This window comes from Chelonoidis abingdonii, chromosome 11 (assembly GCF_003597395.2).
Source record: "Chelonoidis abingdonii isolate Lonesome George chromosome 11, CheloAbing_2.0, whole genome shotgun sequence".
Classification (NCBI taxonomy): Eukaryota; Metazoa; Chordata; order Testudines; family Testudinidae; genus Chelonoidis; species Chelonoidis abingdonii.
In genome coordinates this window covers 24291252-24307891 of record NC_133779.1, presented here as the reverse complement: position 1 = coordinate 24307891, position 16640 = coordinate 24291252, and the positions used below count along the sequence as shown (strand labels likewise).

Below are 16640 nucleotides of genomic sequence, written 5' to 3'. Positions count from 1 at the left end.
TCTGGAGGTGGGATGGGGGCAGGAAATACCCAGAGTGGAGAAAGGGATGGGAACAAGGCATGTGACAAACTTGCTGGGAATTGTTAAACCTGAGTCCTGGATTCCAAGAACAGATCCATGGGGTTTGGGGGAGGAAATTACCCTATTTGTAGAATGGGGCTGGTGGGGGAACCCTGGACAGTGCTGGGAAAATGTGTCAGATTCCCAGTGCGAGAACATAAGCCTACTCGCCAGAAGCTGCTACGAGATTCGAAGGAGGGGTGGGAGGTTACCCACCAGTGGGGCCTCGAGTAGATAACCCCTCCCCTTGCTTCCAGCTACCGGCAATGGGAAATCTGTTGAGATTCCTACTGGGGAGCTGACTCTGGAGCCTGCTGAGGACCCCATCCCCCGTATCAGCCTCTGGCTTGTAGGTGTGTGATGAATGAGAAGACCCTTCCCCCTCTGTCTGCTGCGGGGGGACGAGGGGATCTCTGTCTCCTCTCCTGTTTTGCCTCCGGCTGCTCTGAGGGTGGGAATCTGCTGACTGTGACCCTACCAGAGCTTCCATTTGCTTGGCTTCTCTCCCTCCATGAATCATGGGGCTGTGACTGGGGCAGCAGGTACCAAGTGTTGGACTCTTGCTCTTTCAGGGGCCGGTGACCTTCGAGGAGGTGGCTGTGTATTTCACCAGGGAAGAGTGGGCTCTGCTGGACCCCCGTCAAAGAGCCCTCTGCAGAGATGTCATGCAGGAGAACTATGAGAATGTGACCTTGCTGGGTAAGGATTCCCGTCCCCATGGTTCTTAGAAGGGGAAGTGAAGAGTTAAGGTTCACACCACTCCCACAATGCCACCTCTGCTCTGCCGTGTCTCAGCAACAGCCCATTGAGTGCATTGAAATGGGGCAAACTAGGACACTCGAGTTCACATGCACCTCCCTTTATATCACAATCACAGCTCTGCCAAGCTGCTCCAACACCTCCCTCCACCATCCAATTACAGCTACACCTGACCTAGTGCACACAGCTGGAGCCATGCGGATAAATGCTGGGATTCCCACCTGTGAACACAACATAAACAATGGCACGTTCTTAGTCCTTCATATCTATTGTAGAATCATAGATTTTTATGGCCAGAAAGGGTTATTAGGTCATCTAGTCTGACTTTCTATATAATACAGGTCATAGAATTTCATCCAGTTACTGCTCTACTGAGCTGAATACCTTGTGTTGGACTAAATCCTCCCCCAGAAAGGCATCCACTCTGACTTGAAGACTTCAAGAAATGGAGGAACCTCTGCTTCCTTTGTTACTTTATTAACCTTTGCACCAGCCTTACTGAGCCATTCCCAGCGGCTAGTGCCGGCGGCAGGGCCAGGGGCAGAGTTAAGGTTGCATTTTAGGGGTGGTGTGTATATTAACTCTTCCCTTCCTGGTTTTCAGAGGTTTAAGTTTAGCCACCACCCACATAGTGGAAAGGCATGCAGCAGAACTGGGCAACCTGTGTTCAGTATTGATGTAGGTTATGGGAATTGATTTCCTTATTTCTTTAATAGACTTTTTCGATACTCGGTCTGCATGAGACATTTTGCTGGCATAACTATGTCAATTAAGGATGTGGTTTTTCGCATCCCTAACAAACAGAGCTATGTTGACAAAACTTTGCAGCTCAGAAGAGGCCAGAGTCTGCAAGTGGATTTTAAAACACTTCAAAATATTGCTCTCAGCCCTGAAATTTTGGAATCAGGGGGAAAACTTGTAAGAGGAACTCGTTCAGAATGTAAGCAAAACGCACAATACACCTAGTCTGAAAGTTAACGGTGGTATGGCTCCAACTCAGGTGAATGGGGGTAGCTCAGAGGCAGTGGCCGCAGCATGTCCTCTTGACCCAACCAACCAATGACTGTGAGAGCAGTGTGAGGTTCCTTTTCAGGAGTTCTTGTGGGGGTGGAGGGGGAAAGGAGAGCAGGGGGCAGTGGAAATGGAGAAGATGATGGCGGAGCTAGTGCTTGTGGGGTGCCACAAAGTAGGGCAGACTCAGTGTAGTGGGAGGAAAGGGATAGGTATATGGAAGACTAGAGGAAATCAGGGAGGGATGGGTACCATGGAAAGAAGAGGAGGTGAGGAATCAGAGACAGAATCCCCTGGGAAGAGGAAGTGTGGTGGGTTGGGGGAGTGGGAGCCTGGGAATGGAGAAAAGAGGGTGGAGGTCCCAGCAGTGGTGCTATTAGAGGGGGAGGATTGGGTAGGAGATATGGGATACTTGGAAGTGGAAAAGGCTGAGGTTAGTGGGAAGAGGATGGGGAGTGCTTGCTCCAAGGAGCAGGAAGGATCTGGTGGCAGTGGGAAGGGAAGGTTTCAGGGAGGCAGATATTTGGGGCCCTCCACTGAGAATGCTTTTGCCATAGTCTCTAATGACCTCTCCCTAAGCAAAGCTCAGAAGCAGTGCTCCACCCTTATTCTTCTTGACCCATCAGCCACCTTTCATACCACTGATCATGGTGGTCTTCTTGACATCTTGTCTTCTTCCTGGCTCTCCTCCTACCTCTGTAACTACTTCAGTGTGTTCTTAGGAAGATCCTCCTCACCCCCACTCCACTCTTCTGTGGGGGTTCTACAGGGCTCAGTCCTTGGTCACTTCCTCTGCAGTTTATCTCTGGGAAATCTCACCCCCAAACACAAATTCAGCTACTGTCTGTATGCTGATGAATCACAGATCTGTTGCTCTACTCCAGACCTGTCTCCTTCTGTCCAAACTGAAATCCCAGCCCCTCTGACTCCTCGTGGATGGCTAGCCATCAACTCAAGCTCAACAGCTCAAATGTTGAAAACAGAGCCCTTAATCCCACAAACCAGCCCTCCACCTCCTTTCTTGCTATTCACTCCAGAATTAGCTGATGGAATCGCAGAGCCTCTGGCAACATTTGCAAACTGAGATGACAGGAGAGGTCCCAGAAGATTGGAGAAGGGTTAACATAGTGCCCATCTTTACAAAGAAGGAAAAGGAGGAGCTGGGGAACTATAGACTAATCAGCCTGACCTCAATACCAGGGAAGCTACTAGAGCAATGTATAAAACACTCAGTTTGCAAATACCTGGAGGATGAAGGGGTAATCGGTAGCACGCAGCATGGATTTACTAAGAACATAGCGTGACAAACCAGCTTGATATTCTTCTTTGATAGGGTAACTGGTTTGGTGGCTAAAATAGACCTGGACTTCAAAAAGGCTTTTGACACAGTCCCATGAGTAAGCTGGAGAAATGTGGGCTCAAAGGAACTCCCATTAAGTGGATGTATAATTGGGTTACACGACCGCAAGCTGTCATAGTATTCTTTCCTGAATTTGAACCTTAGAGTCCAAAAAATGAGGTACTAGCATGAAATCCTCTAAGCTTAATTACCAGCTTAGATCTGATATGCTGCCACCAATCAGGATTCTGAGTACCTGATAAACTCTGGTCTCCCCAAAACCTTCCCTGGGGACCCCCAAGATCCAGACCCCCTGGATCTTAATACCAGGAAAGTAAACTCTTTCCCTCCTTAGTGCCTCTCCTAGGCTTCCCCTCCCTGGGTTACCCTAGAAGATCACTGTGCTTCAACTCCTTGAAACACAACACAGAGAAATCTGGTTTCTCCTCCCCCTTCTCCCCACCTCCCTGGGTATCCCGGAGAGAGAGAGAGAGATAAACACAAAGAGCAGGTTTTTCCTCCCCCTCCCCTCTTCCCCTCACCCAGAGACAATGCAGATTCAAGCTTCGTGAATCTGAACAAAGAGATTCCCCCTCCTTCTTTCTCCCTGGTAAGTACAGACTCAGTTCCCTTGAGCCTTACTGGGGAAAAATTACAGGTCTTTAAAAGGAAGTTTTTAATAAAAGAAAGAAAAAATAAGAAATCTCTGTAAATACAAGATATAATATTACAGGGTCTTCAACTTATAGAAAATGGAGAAACAGCCTTCTCCAGAAAACATACAATTAAAAGTACTTCCAGCAAACTACACATGTGCAAATACAGAAAAACAATTTAAAAGACTATACTGTCTTTCTACCTTTGTACTTACAAATTTGAAACAGAAGATTAGAGAGCCTGTAGGTACATGTGGTCACTCTCAGAGCCCAGAGAGACAACAGATAAAGACAAAGAACTCACACCCAAACTTCCCTCCACCCAGTTTTTAAAATATTTTGTCTCCTGATTGGTCCTCTGATCAGGTGTTGCAGGTCACTGTTTGTTAACCCTTTATAGGTGAAAGAGACATTAACCCTTAGCTATCTGTTTATGACACAAGCGAAGAGTAACTATTAAAGGAATGATGTCAGAGTGGAGGGATTCTCAAATGGGATTTCACAGGGATCTGTTTTGGGTCTGGTGTTATTTAACATCTTCATTAATGACCTGGACGTGAGAATAGAGAGCATACTCATCAAATTCACAGATGACACAAAGCTGAGGGGGTTGTCAACACTTTGGAGGCTAGAGCAAAACTTCAAAGAGATCGTGATAAATTGGCAAACTGGGCTATAGTCAACAATGAAAGTCAACAAAGACAAGTGTAAGGTGCTACACTTCGGGAAGAAAAACCCAATGCACAAATACTGACTGGGGGATAACTGGCATGGCAGCAGCACTGCTGAGAAGGATCTGGGAGTTGGGGTGGATCACAGCCTCAACATGAAGTCAACAGGGTGATGGTAATGCAAAAAGAAGCAAATGCATTATGAGAAGCATAGCCTGCAAATCACGGGTGGTGATAGTGCTGCTCTACTCAGCGCTGGCTAGGCCTCAGGGGGAGTCCTGGGTCCAGTTTTGGTCACCAGTGGCTAGACAGGATGTAGAGAAACCAGAAAGAATCCGGAGGCAAGTGACGAAGATGATCAAGGGGATGGAACACAAGCCAGTGAGCAAAGGCTGATGGAACTGGGTGTGTTTAGTTTGGGGAAAAAGAGTTAATGGGGGGGATATAACAGCGATCTTCAAATACGCGAAAGGCTGTGGGAGCGTGTGTGATCATCCCCGCTGGTGTGTCTCAGGACAGAGCTGCAAAGTCTCCAAGCCCAGGCCCTCCGGCAGGGTGGGGCAGCAAACAATTAAGGGCTTTGCCCAGAGCGAGCACCAGTCTAGGGCTCAGGCAGGGGCAAGCACCAGTTTAGTGTCCTAGCTCGGCGGCCGGTGGACCAACACAGGCCTCCTGGCCGAAGGTGGAGTGGCAGGAGGTAGGGGGACCCTGGCCCACTTGACTCCACCGGGTCCCAGCCCCAGGCCCTAACAGTAGCAGTGTTGTCCGCCACTGAATCGGGGGGATCCACCCACAACACCCTTACTTAGTGTCAGGCCAACACTCAGCCAGACGATGGTTGAGTTTCCCTAGGCTACTTCCTACGATCCCCAGGGTTTGGTACCTCTGGCCGCCATTTCCCCAGGGTCGGTGGTTTGTGGCAGCCCCATCAGCTCGTTGGCACCTTGACTGGCTGGCGACCCCGAGAGCTTTGGTCAGTCCTCTGGCAGCTGCTCCAGCAGGTCCTCGGTGTCCCGCTCCAGCAGCGGGTGATAAGTGTCTGTCTCCCTCAGCAACTCCAGCCCAACTGAGCTGCAGGGCCCCCTCCTTTTGTACTTCTGCTTCCTGTCCCGCCGCTCAGCTTCCGGAGGGGTGGAGGTGGCTTTCCTGGCTCTGTAGCCCAACAGTTGGGTTGTGGTCCCTGCTGGGCTTCCCTGCTACAGGCTGCCATACAAAGGATGGAGAACAGGTCTTCTCTCTTGTCACAGAGGGCAGGACAAGAAGCAGGGGATTCAGACTGCAGCACAGAAGATTTAGATTAAATCTCAGGAACAACTTCCTAACTGGAAGAACAGTAGGAGAATGGAACAGATGCCTAGGGAAGTGGTGGCAGGTTATTCACTGGAGGTTTTCAAAAGGAGGCTGGTTTAGTCGCAGCAAATACTGCATCTTGGCAGGGGGTTAGACTAGATGACCTTTGTGGTCCCTTTTAACTCTCTGGTTCTAAGGGGAACCGGGGTTCGCCCTTGGAAAAAGTTAAAGTGAGCATGTCGCCCATTAAGGGTGTCTGCACTGCGTCTGGAAGCTGCCTCCCAGCCAGAGTCCATGCTGACTCACTACAGATAACGGTGCAGGTGCTGTCGGTTGGGCTGTAGCTTGGGGTCTGAAGCCAGGAGTTGAGGAGGGTGGGTGGACTGGATGGTCTGAGCTCCATCAAAGCAATGTCACCAGCCGTTTTTAATGCACCAGCATGAGACCAGCCTGGAAGGCAGCTGACTCCCTGATGCACCTTAGACATACCCTAAAGAGGGCGGTCCCAAGGGAGATTGTGTGAAGGCTGGGTCATCTAGTTCCTTGTAAATCCATAACCCAGCCCCCTCCTTGGCACCCTGTCACTGTGCCTTAGTCAGTCACAACTGAGGATGCCAAATTCAGGACAAACTGCTGAGAAATGCAGCAAACACAACCCAAAACTAGTGGTTATTCTTTTATAAGATAGACCAAACTAGCCGCAAAAGTAAACTCCTGTTTCACCACACTGGCTAACAAGAAAACATAAAGGCAGTTTTCTCAGGCATTCCAGTTCTTATATCACCACCAAAAACACTGAATTCAGAGCTGAGTGGTTCTTTACAACCAGTGTCGTAAAATAACAGTTTCTTCTGATCCCAAAGGGCCAGCCACTCCCAGGTGAATATACAACTTAGATCCTACCCAAAAAATCATGCTGGTGCCAATCCTTCAGTATCTAATATCTAAAGGTTTATTCATAAAAAGGAGAAAAGTGAGAGTTAAAATTGGCTAAGGGAATCAATTACATGCAGTAATGGCAAAGTTCTTGGTTCAAGCTTGTAGCAGTGATGGAATAAACTGCTGGTTTAAGTCAAGTCTCCGCAGTACATCCACAGCTGGGATGGGTCATTCAGGCCTTTGTTCAGAGCTTCCGTCTGTAGCAAAGTTCCTCCAGAGATAAGAAGCAGGATTGAAGACAAAATGGAGGTGTTTCCAGGGCCTTTTATAGCTTTTGCCGTGTGAAGGGCATCCCATGGCTCTTACTGTGGAAAATTACAGCAACAAGATGGAGTTTGGAGTCACTTGGGCAAGTCACATCTTCATGCCCCATTTCCCTCAGTCATTGCAGGAAGCCATTACCTAGATTCCAGACAGCACGTTTACATGACAGTCCAGTCAGTGTAGATGGGCTTCTCCCATGGTCCATTGTCAATCAAGTGTTTCTTGATGAGCCACTTAATTTGAACAGTCCCTCCAAGATGTGCTAGCTAGCTGCCTTGTGAGCATTACCCTGTTATGCTTGTAAGAAGCACACGGGATCTTTTTTCAGGGGAAAAGGCAATGCACTGCATTTGTTGAAATACAACAATTAGCATATGCATTCAGGGACACACCACACACGCACACTGTCCCACCAGTCGATGCTATAGTTACCAGTCCAGAGTATGGACCAGCCTACTGGCCAGCTAGGTTGATCATGGGTAGGAGGAGCCGGGTTCCGTTGGTCATGACACGATGCTCTGGGGAGGTCTTGGCAGGATGAACTCAAAGTTTCATGGCAAGGCACCCTGTTTATATAGTGATTTTCCTTCACTGGGACCAATGAGTTTTGCACCATCATCCTGTAATCAATTGTTGTTTGACAAGTGCTTGTTTTCTTAAATTGTCCTCATCCTTTATCTTGTTCTTTCATCAAGTTCCTCAGGGAGTTACCCATGGTGGTTTTGATCACAGCTATCTTGTCCCCATTGATAGGTGCCTGTCTCATCTTTAGAGTAGTCAGTCTGCCCTCCTCTGGCATTTCACTAGAGGCGTGTTGCAGCCTCCTGGTGCTCTTGCGTCTGTCTCCGGTTCCTCCCTCGTACATCTGGTTCAGCTATGACCTTCACCCTTACCTCTTAACACACACATTCCTCATTCACACACAAACCAGGATTACTTTACACAGAACATTTCGAACAGGAACATCAAATTGCAATGGAAAAGAAAACAATCATGGCATTCTTTTACTTATTTTAAAATGCTCAATCTACAACAAATTGGTGACCCTCAAAGGTCTGTTACTGCCTTGAAATCAGTCCAGACACAGATTCTGGCTGCTGTATCTCTACTGCAGGGGTCCCCAACGCGCCCGCGTCATCAAGAGGCGTCGCCGCCGAAATGCTGCAGAAATTCGGCAGACACTCCACCGCCACCACGGTCCTTCGTCTAGCACCCGCCAGGCAAAAAGGTTGGGGACCAATGCTCTACCCATTAGGTCATTCCTTTCTGTTGTTCAGAAAGGGTGGCTGTCAGGATATGATCAGATCATACACCAATACATTTAATACATGCTACATTATTATCCTTCATTCTAAATTATATAAAATAGAAACATAAAATCCTACTACTACAGTTGGGGGAAGAGTTTTGGGAAGTTCAGTTCCTGATTTTTATTTCACCACTCTTCAGCGCTTGTTTTGGTTTGGCCTTCACCTTTCCATCCCTGTCTGAGGTTTCTGTCTCTATCACAGCAGGTGATGCAATGGTATGTGACAAAGAGGAGCAGAATTCGCAGCAAGAAAATGTTGAGCAAGTGGATAAACACAGAGAATTATTGCAAAGACCGAAAAGGAATGTGTCCAGGAGTCATGAGCAGGGAAACTCGTGTGAGATTCAGCACAGACCAGAAAGAGACTGTGGAAACCAGCCAGGAGAGAAAGTGAGTAAATTAATTTCCTGTTGGGGAACTCAGAAGGACATCAAGGAAAGCACAACTCAGCAGGAAATCCTCATGGAAAAGAGAAAGAATACATTCACTGTGTGTGGGAAAAACTTACATGACTACTCAGCCCTTATAAAGCATCAGAGAATCCACACAGGTCAGAAACACTGTGAATACGGTGAGTATGGGAAAAACTTCACTCGCAGGTCAGGCCTTTTTCTCCATCAGAGAATCCACACAGGGGTGAGTCGTTATGAATGCACTGAGTGTGGAAAATGCTTCACTAAGAGATCAGCACTTTCTGAACATCAGAGAATCCATACGGGGGAGAGACCCTATGAATGCAGTGAGTGTGGGAAAAACTTCACTCACAGAACAGGCCTTTTTCTCCATCAGAGAATCCATACAGGGGAGCGGCCCTATGAATGCAGTGAGTGTGGGAAAACCTTTAATCGCAGTTCGCACCTTATTAGGCATCGGAGAATCCACACTGGGGAGACACCCTATGAATGCAGTGTGTGTGGAAAAAACTTCACTCGCAGATCAGGCCTTTCTGAACATCAGAGAATCCACACAGGGGAGAGGCCCTATGAATGCCGTGAGTGTGGGAAATGCTTCATTGAAAGTTCAGCCCTTTCTAAACATCAGAGAATCCACACAGGGGAGAGGCCCTATGAATGCCGTGAGTGTGGCAAATGCTTCGCTAACAACTCCGCCCTTTCTAAACATCAGAGGATCCACACACGAGAGAGGCCCTATGAAAGAACTGAGTATGGGAATACCTTCTCTTGGCACTCAACCCATGTTAGCCATCAGAGAATTTCCAATGGAGATCAATACCATAAAAACCTCTAGGGCTATCAAGACTTTACTTTTCCTGATTCCTACATAACTTTTGAAGCTGCTTGAACTGTTTGCAGCACCGTTATCCCTCAGCTTGTCCAGATGAGTGGACCATTTTTGCCTCTTGCAGTTTGCCCTGTTTTGAGGTGGACCTATTTGTACTTTCTATTGTCCCATGGGTAATTTGAGTGTGGCCTTCCTATCAGGAACCAAGGAGTGTCACATTTATACCATTCCTCCTATTGCAAAGTTATTGTTAGAGTCACCAATGATACAGATTGTATCATTGCCAGTTGTTCTCACATTGCTCTGGGTTGTGCTGAAGAGCAGTTATATTGGGAACTTTTGAATTTATATGTAAATAAAGAGAAGCGGGGACAGAAAATATGTGTCATTTCAGCCTCTGTGACACTGGAAGGAGATCGGTTGACTCAGAGATTCCCTCCATCCCCTTCGCTGCAGAACTGTTACCTTTTGCTTGAGCCAGGCAGAGTTTATCTTCATCACATTCTATCCATTCACTTCTCAAAGTGTCATGTGATGAAGCTTTCTCCGTTGTCTGTGCTTGGAGATGATCCTTTGACTTCTTTAATCTTATATCAGAGACGCTACGAATGGAGATGAAAGTGTCAAAGACCTGGGAGAGGAATTCAAATGGATCCCCAACACAGTGTGATCATTTGGAGTTTAAATCCCAGTTTCCATCTATTGGTAAAGCCACTTCAGGCAATGTGGCTATTTTTCCCCCCAGTTATGGAGATGCTAGGATACTGAACATGTTGTAAATAACGTAACTGACTATTGAGACAGTACTGAGTGATGCAGATTTGAATGGATCAGAGAATAATGTGATGGGAGAATCTCTTGTTCTGATTCTGAGTCATCAGATGTAACCTGCTCTGGAATTTCACTTGACATTTCCATTGTCATGTATTCTGTCTCTGTGTGATGTGACTTTGTATGTTTCCTGAAGGCTGTTTGGTCACCCAATTGGATATTAGGCCAGTTTGATAAGATGTAGCTCAGATTTATTAGAGAACTTAAGACAAATGACCATTTGCTAAAGTCGTCATTTCTCACTTCAACTTTGCTTGATCCCCATCCCTCCATGATAACATGGAGAAAGTTCAAGTGCAGTTCTGTCAACAGGAGAGAACTCTCCAATTTACTGGCCATGCTAACGAAGACACACAGTGATTTAAAATCTCCACTCGGAAATGGTGAACAGCAGCAGAACCCCAACTAATTGAAGGAAGTGCATATGATCACAGTGTAGTTCAATTGTTGAAGTCAGTATTGTCTCGGATGATCTGGGGAGAGAATTCCATGGTAAGTGGTTTTAAAGTAGGTAAAATGCCCAAGTATTTGGTTCCCAAAGCATTTGTAACCCAGGTCCTACAGAAGATCTCTCCTAGCTAATCCTCTGGTATGGGAGATGCTGCCCTTCATGATGCAGATGTTGAGGAAATAGAAGTGGGGTTTTTGTTGAATTTATGCTTTGTAGTTGCTGAAAATGAGTATAAAATGAAATCAGTTTTGAAAATCTAATAGCTTCAGAAAAATAGCTATTTTGAATAGAAACTCCAGCTCTGGTAACTACCAGAGATTCTGATCCAGCCCTCTATCCAGTCTCTTGCCTGGAACTGTGCCAGCAAATTAAAGAAAAACTGGGCATGTTTTGGGAAGTCATTCCTCATTAACACTGCTGAGATTTGGAGTGGTTTTGTAAAGGATTCTACTTCAGAGAAGTGTAAATTTACCCTATCCAAGACCAAGATTTGGAAAGAGCTGAAGTTGAAAGAGTCCACACCCAGTTCTTGGTTTCCACCCCAGTAAAGGAAGCTATGGTGACCAAAGACCCAAGGAAAATTGTTTGTACGACTCCACTTCCTAGTGAAGGGAAGTAGGCTTCTGTGCATAGGAGGGGCTGTGGGTTGGATCTGAGGGGCACTGGGAATAGAGGGGACATGAGTTCGGGCTGAAGAGCATCCTCATTTGGGGATCCAGCAGGACAGGGGAAGGCAGCAGGAGATTCTAATTCCTTAGGGATATTTTGTGTGTGCGCGCAGGGGAGGAACAAGCTATAAGCCCAGAGGCCTTTATTCCTCTAGCCTGTGAGGACAGAGGGAATGTCAGGAAGTTACCCCTTCAATCTCACACACAAAAAGGCCCTTCTTAAGAAAGAGACAATTCTGATGAGAAAAGGTTACACCAAAGAGGACTATGAAGAAATAGATTTTTAAGATCTTGCTGAACAGTTCCATCACCTGACCAGGGACTTGAACCCTGGACCCTCAGATTAAAAAAAATCTGACGTGCTACCAACTGAGCTAGCCAGGCTCCTGAAAAAAGAAAGTTGGTGCAGAGGAGAAACTAGTCAAGGAAAAGCAGCTATACAGCTGGTGCTTGAGTGCCTGACAGGCTGGGTGAGTTTGGTCACTAACATCCAGCTGCCAACTTCAGAAGTCCCTATTTCTAGTGGCAGGTGGCAACAAGGAGACTCACAACCCTTAGCACCTTGAGAAGGATCACAGTGTGCATCTGTGTTGATCCACCTGTCAAATCCACACAGGGAAAGCTCCCTATAGCATAGTTCCCTGACTCAAAATAGCCCTAAAACTCTGCCCTATGAAATCATGGAACATGTGCTCTTCGCTCTGTGAAAGCATGTAAAGAATCCAAGCTCTGGAGGGGCGGGATTGGGTCCAGAGTGACCTAGACAAATTGGAGGATTGGCCAAAAGAAATCTGAGGAGGTTCAAGAAGGACAGGTTCAGAGTCCTGCACTTAGGATAGAAGAATCCCATGCACTGCCACAGGCTGAGGACTGACTGGCTAAGGGGCAGTTCTACAGAAAAGGATCTGGGCCTTACAGTGGATAAGAAGCTGGATATGAGTCAACAGTGTGCCCTTGCAGCAGAGAATCCTGTGGCACCTTATAGACTAACAGACGTTTTGGAGCGTGAGCTTTCATGGGTGAATACCCACTTTGTCAGACGCAGTCTTTGTTACCAGGAAGGTAAATGGTATATTGGGCTGCATTAGTAGGAGCGTTGCGAGCAGATCGAGGGAAGTGATTATTTCCCTCTATTTGGCACTGGTGAGGCCACATCTGGAGTGTTGCGTCCAGTTTCAGGGCCCGCACTACAAAAAGAATGTGGACAAATTGGAGAGAGTTGAGCAGAGGGAAAAGAAAATGATTAGGGGGCTGGAGCACATGACTTATGAGGAGAGGCTGAGGGAACTGGGATTGCTTAGTCTGCAGAAGAGAAGAGTGAGGGGGGATTTGATAGCAGCATCTAACTACCTGAAAGGAGGGTTCCAGAGAGGATAAAGCTCGGCTGTTCTCAATGATGGCAGATGACAGACCAAGACAGTCTCAAGTTGCAGTGCAGGAGGTCTAGGTTGGATATTAGGAAAAAATGTTTCCCTAGGAGGGTGGTGAAGCACTAGTATGGGTTCCCTTATAGGTTTTTAAGGCCAAGCTGGGATGATTTAGTTGGTGTTGGTCCTGCTTTGAGCAGGGAGTTTGACTGGATACCTCCTGAGGTCCCTTCCAACCCTAATATTTTACGATTCTAAGGTCCAGACTGGTAAACTTCCAGGCTGAACAAGCCATGTTATTGATGGCGACACTAGGATTGAAGGATTATATCCCATTATAAAAAATTGTAAATAAAAACGTAATCTGATCTTGAGCTTCCTGTTGTCTTCTAGAAATGTCCCTGGGACCCCGGCACTGCCCAGCAGGAGTGAAAGGAGAATCCCCCAGCACTGCATGTAGCTCCAGGCTAATTCATCAGAGGTGGGGGGAATTGATTTCTTTGCTGCTGAGCAGGGAGCCAGGGGAGTACTCTGGGAATCAGTGTGCCCAGCCTGATCCAGCTGCTTCATTGCCCCTGGGGCCGGGCAGCTGCTCAGGGAGCTTTCCTGGTGTCACTGGCAGGGCAGGAATGTCCCACTCTAAGGGCCTGAGTTCAGCCATCAGGAAAGGCAGCAGCTTTGCTCCTTACTTCTAAACAGAGCTCCAAGACTGTGGTTCTCAGCCAGGGGTCTGGAGCTCCCTGGTGGGCAGTGAGGAGGTTTTGGGGGGGTGGGGGCAGTGGTTGCCAAAATAAACCAAAAAGCCAGGCTGGTGTTAGATTTGCTGGGGTAGAAAGCTGAGCCCTACTGCCTGGGACTGAAGCATCTTAACTTCATAGAGGCCCCTCTGTAGCTGCCCTGGCTTTTCATAGAATCATAGGGCTGGAAGGGACCTCAGGAGGTCATCTAGTCCAACCCCCTGCTCAAAGCAGGACCAATCCCCAAATGGGCCCCTCAAGGATTGAGCTCACAACCCTGGGTTTAGTAGGCCAGTGCTCAAACCACTGAGCTATCCCTCCTCCTTTTAACCTATTGGACATGCAGAAAAGCAGTTGTTGTGGCTATGGAGTTTTTATACCATGTTGGGCGGAGGCCACAGAAAGGAAAAGGTTGGGAATCCCTGCTCCAGGGAATCCCGGAGAATAAAGACTCAATCTGACTCACGAGTCTTATGAGAGAGATTGTTTTCCTTAATGTCCCAGCTCCTGGTGTCAAGTGGAGATGTGATGATTTGAGCCTTCGCTCTTAAAGAAACAGAGCCTTTCTAGCCCTTGTGGCTGTGGAGGAAGCTTCAAAATGTCACCCCAATGCACCTGAAAGGCTCATCAAGCAGAAGGCAAATAAAAAGATTCCTTAATTTATTAGTTTTACATAATCTCATGATTTTAAAGCCAATCTCATGATTTTTGGTGAGGTCTGACTCAGGGTTTTTGAATGTTTGGGGTTGGTCATTCTGCAGACTGAGAGCTGGGCACCCTCCTTCACATCCAGCACACCCAGACTTCTCTAAAGCTTTAACTCTCTCTTCTCCTTCCAGCAGCTTTAATGCAGCTGGGAATCCCAATTCCTAGACGTGCTTTTCCGCAGACACTGAATTCCCCACAGGGCTGAGGCCCCACCGGGCTGTTCTGGGGACAGGACGGTTGGGGCAGTAACCTCACATCACCCCTTTGTGACTCCCAGGGAAGCCACAGGGACAGCAGCTCCATGCTGGGCTCTAGGGCGCCCCAAAGCACCTGAGGGGAAGGGGGCAGTTCAACTCCCATGTCAGGGGCTCCTGCTGCCTGGAGGTGACAATATTCTCACAGCCCCTCCTGTCACAGAGACACTCCATAGCCCTCCCTCTAACAGCCCCTCTCTTCACACTGACTCCCGCATAGACCATCCCCGTTACAGCCCTTCCCCTCACAGAGAAACTCCGTAGCCCTTCCCCTCACACATAGAGGGATTTGTTTGCTGGAGCCTGACATTACAATCCCAGGTGGGAGATTTCTGAGGATTTAATCACTGAGCCCTCCCACCCCCAGTGCAGAGGGGCTGAGCCTGTTTCATCCAGGTATTTCACCCCCTAGGCCCCCAGAGTCTCCTCTGACTGTATTTACCAGTGGCACTGCACGTGAGCAGTGGCTATAAGAGGCTCAGCCTCCCCAAACAGGGCAAGAAATACTGGATGTGATGCACCTCCCTTTGGAGGGGTGGTGGGCCACCACCTTTGGAGTGCCACCGACAGAACCTCCCGAGGAGTGGGGGAGCCACCGGAGCTCGAACCATGGCCCTGCCTGCGTTCTGTCCCAATACCCTGTCCCCGCTCGGACTCTTCCCCTCAGTGGCAAGCAGATCTTCTGCCTGATCTGTCTTGAGCCAGGTCTCTGTGCTGCAAATTATTCCAGCATCTGGGAAGGAAAGCACAGCAACCCACACCTCCAGCTGTGGCGGCTCTTTGCTCTCACTGGGATAGGAGGCAACAAGTCTATCACTGCTCACTGTGCAGTGAATGTCTCTGTGCTCTCTGCCTTTCATGGTGGGGAGTTTCCCCACTGAACACATTTCTTGCTGGGAAGGGGAGGGGAGAGAGAAGGGGGGTTTTCTCGCTGTTTCATTCCTTTCCATTTTCTGTTCCTCCCTTCCCTTCCAGAGTCCTCCCTTGCATTTCATGTTGTACAGTGACCTCCCTCCCCAACCCAGGACTCTGGAGACTCTGGAACAGCAAGATCCCATGGGATCCTGAGTGATCAAGGGACTTTTCCACCTTCCAGGAGACCCCAGCTTGGGACTAAAGGCAGCTCTGGCCTTTTTTTCCTCTCTCCCTTCCTGGGGATAAAGGTCATGAAGCCTCTGCCTTGCCTCCTGAGTCTGAATAATATCCCATTTCCCACTATCTCCTCCAAAGAAACAGGTGATTCTAACCCACGTGAGTGGAGTTAATTCAGTTCTCGGCCAGAGTCCTTCACCCACATTCCTTAGGGCAGTGGTTTTCACTTTTATTCTGGAGACCCAGTTGAGGAAAATTGTTTAGGCACATGACTCAATGGAGCTAGGGATGAGAGGTTTGGGGTGTGGAAGGGGCTCATAGCTGGAGCAGAGGTTTGGGGTGTGGGGGTGAGGACTGTGGGGTGAGGCCCATAATGAGGGGTTCAGGGGTGGGAGGGGGTTCTGGGCTGGGGCAGGGAGTTGGGGCACAAGAGGAGGTCAGGGCGCTGGGTGCAGGCTCTGGGGTGGGGCCAAGGATGAGGGGTTTAAAGTACAGGAAGGAGATCTGGGTTTGAGGAGGGCTCAGGGCTGGGGAATGGGTTACCTGAGGCAGCTCCCAGCCAGTGGCGCAGCAGGGGTGCTAAGGCAGGCTTCCTACCTGTCCTAGCACTGAAGACCGTGCTGTGCCCTGGAAGTGGCCAGAAGTAGGTCCAGCTCCTAGGTGGAGGTGCACAAGCATCTCTGTGAGGTTCCCACCAGCAGCCCCCCCCAAGCTCTCATTGGCCAGGGTGAGAGCAGCTCACGGGAGCCCTGTGCCCCACCCCACCTGGGAGCCAGACTATCAGCCTTTCAGTTATAAGCCAAAGACATTAACCACAGATTCAGGTAACTGCCTACTTCTCAAATGTGTCCAGAAGCACCTACAATGGTGCAACTGAATAGTGCAGGGAGGAAATGCTCTGATGAGTGTGAGTTCAGGCCTCACCCAGAGCACTGGTTTTCATTAGCCATGTGCGTTCCCACACTTACTTTGTCTCATTCACATGAAAAGTG

General features: G+C 48.3%; 3 protein-coding genes across 3 annotated transcripts in view; 2 read left to right on the top strand and 1 right to left on the bottom strand.

The window, feature by feature from the left end:
• LOC116816480 (uncharacterized) overlaps positions 1-16640 on the top strand; it is a 560774-nt gene that overhangs the window by 8399 nt on the left and 535735 nt on the right. Inside the window, exon 9 of the mRNA XM_075070353.1 lies at positions 633-759. Coding sequence (XP_074926454.1) covers positions 633-759 — 127 coding nt within the window. The remainder of the gene's footprint in view (positions 1-632; positions 760-16640) is intronic.
• LOC116816605 (zinc finger protein 2-like) overlaps positions 1-16640 on the bottom strand; it is a 181381-nt gene that overhangs the window by 65365 nt on the left and 99376 nt on the right. The window lies entirely within an intron of this gene.
• LOC116816556 (uncharacterized) overlaps positions 1-16640 on the top strand; it is a 568924-nt gene that overhangs the window by 493599 nt on the left and 58685 nt on the right.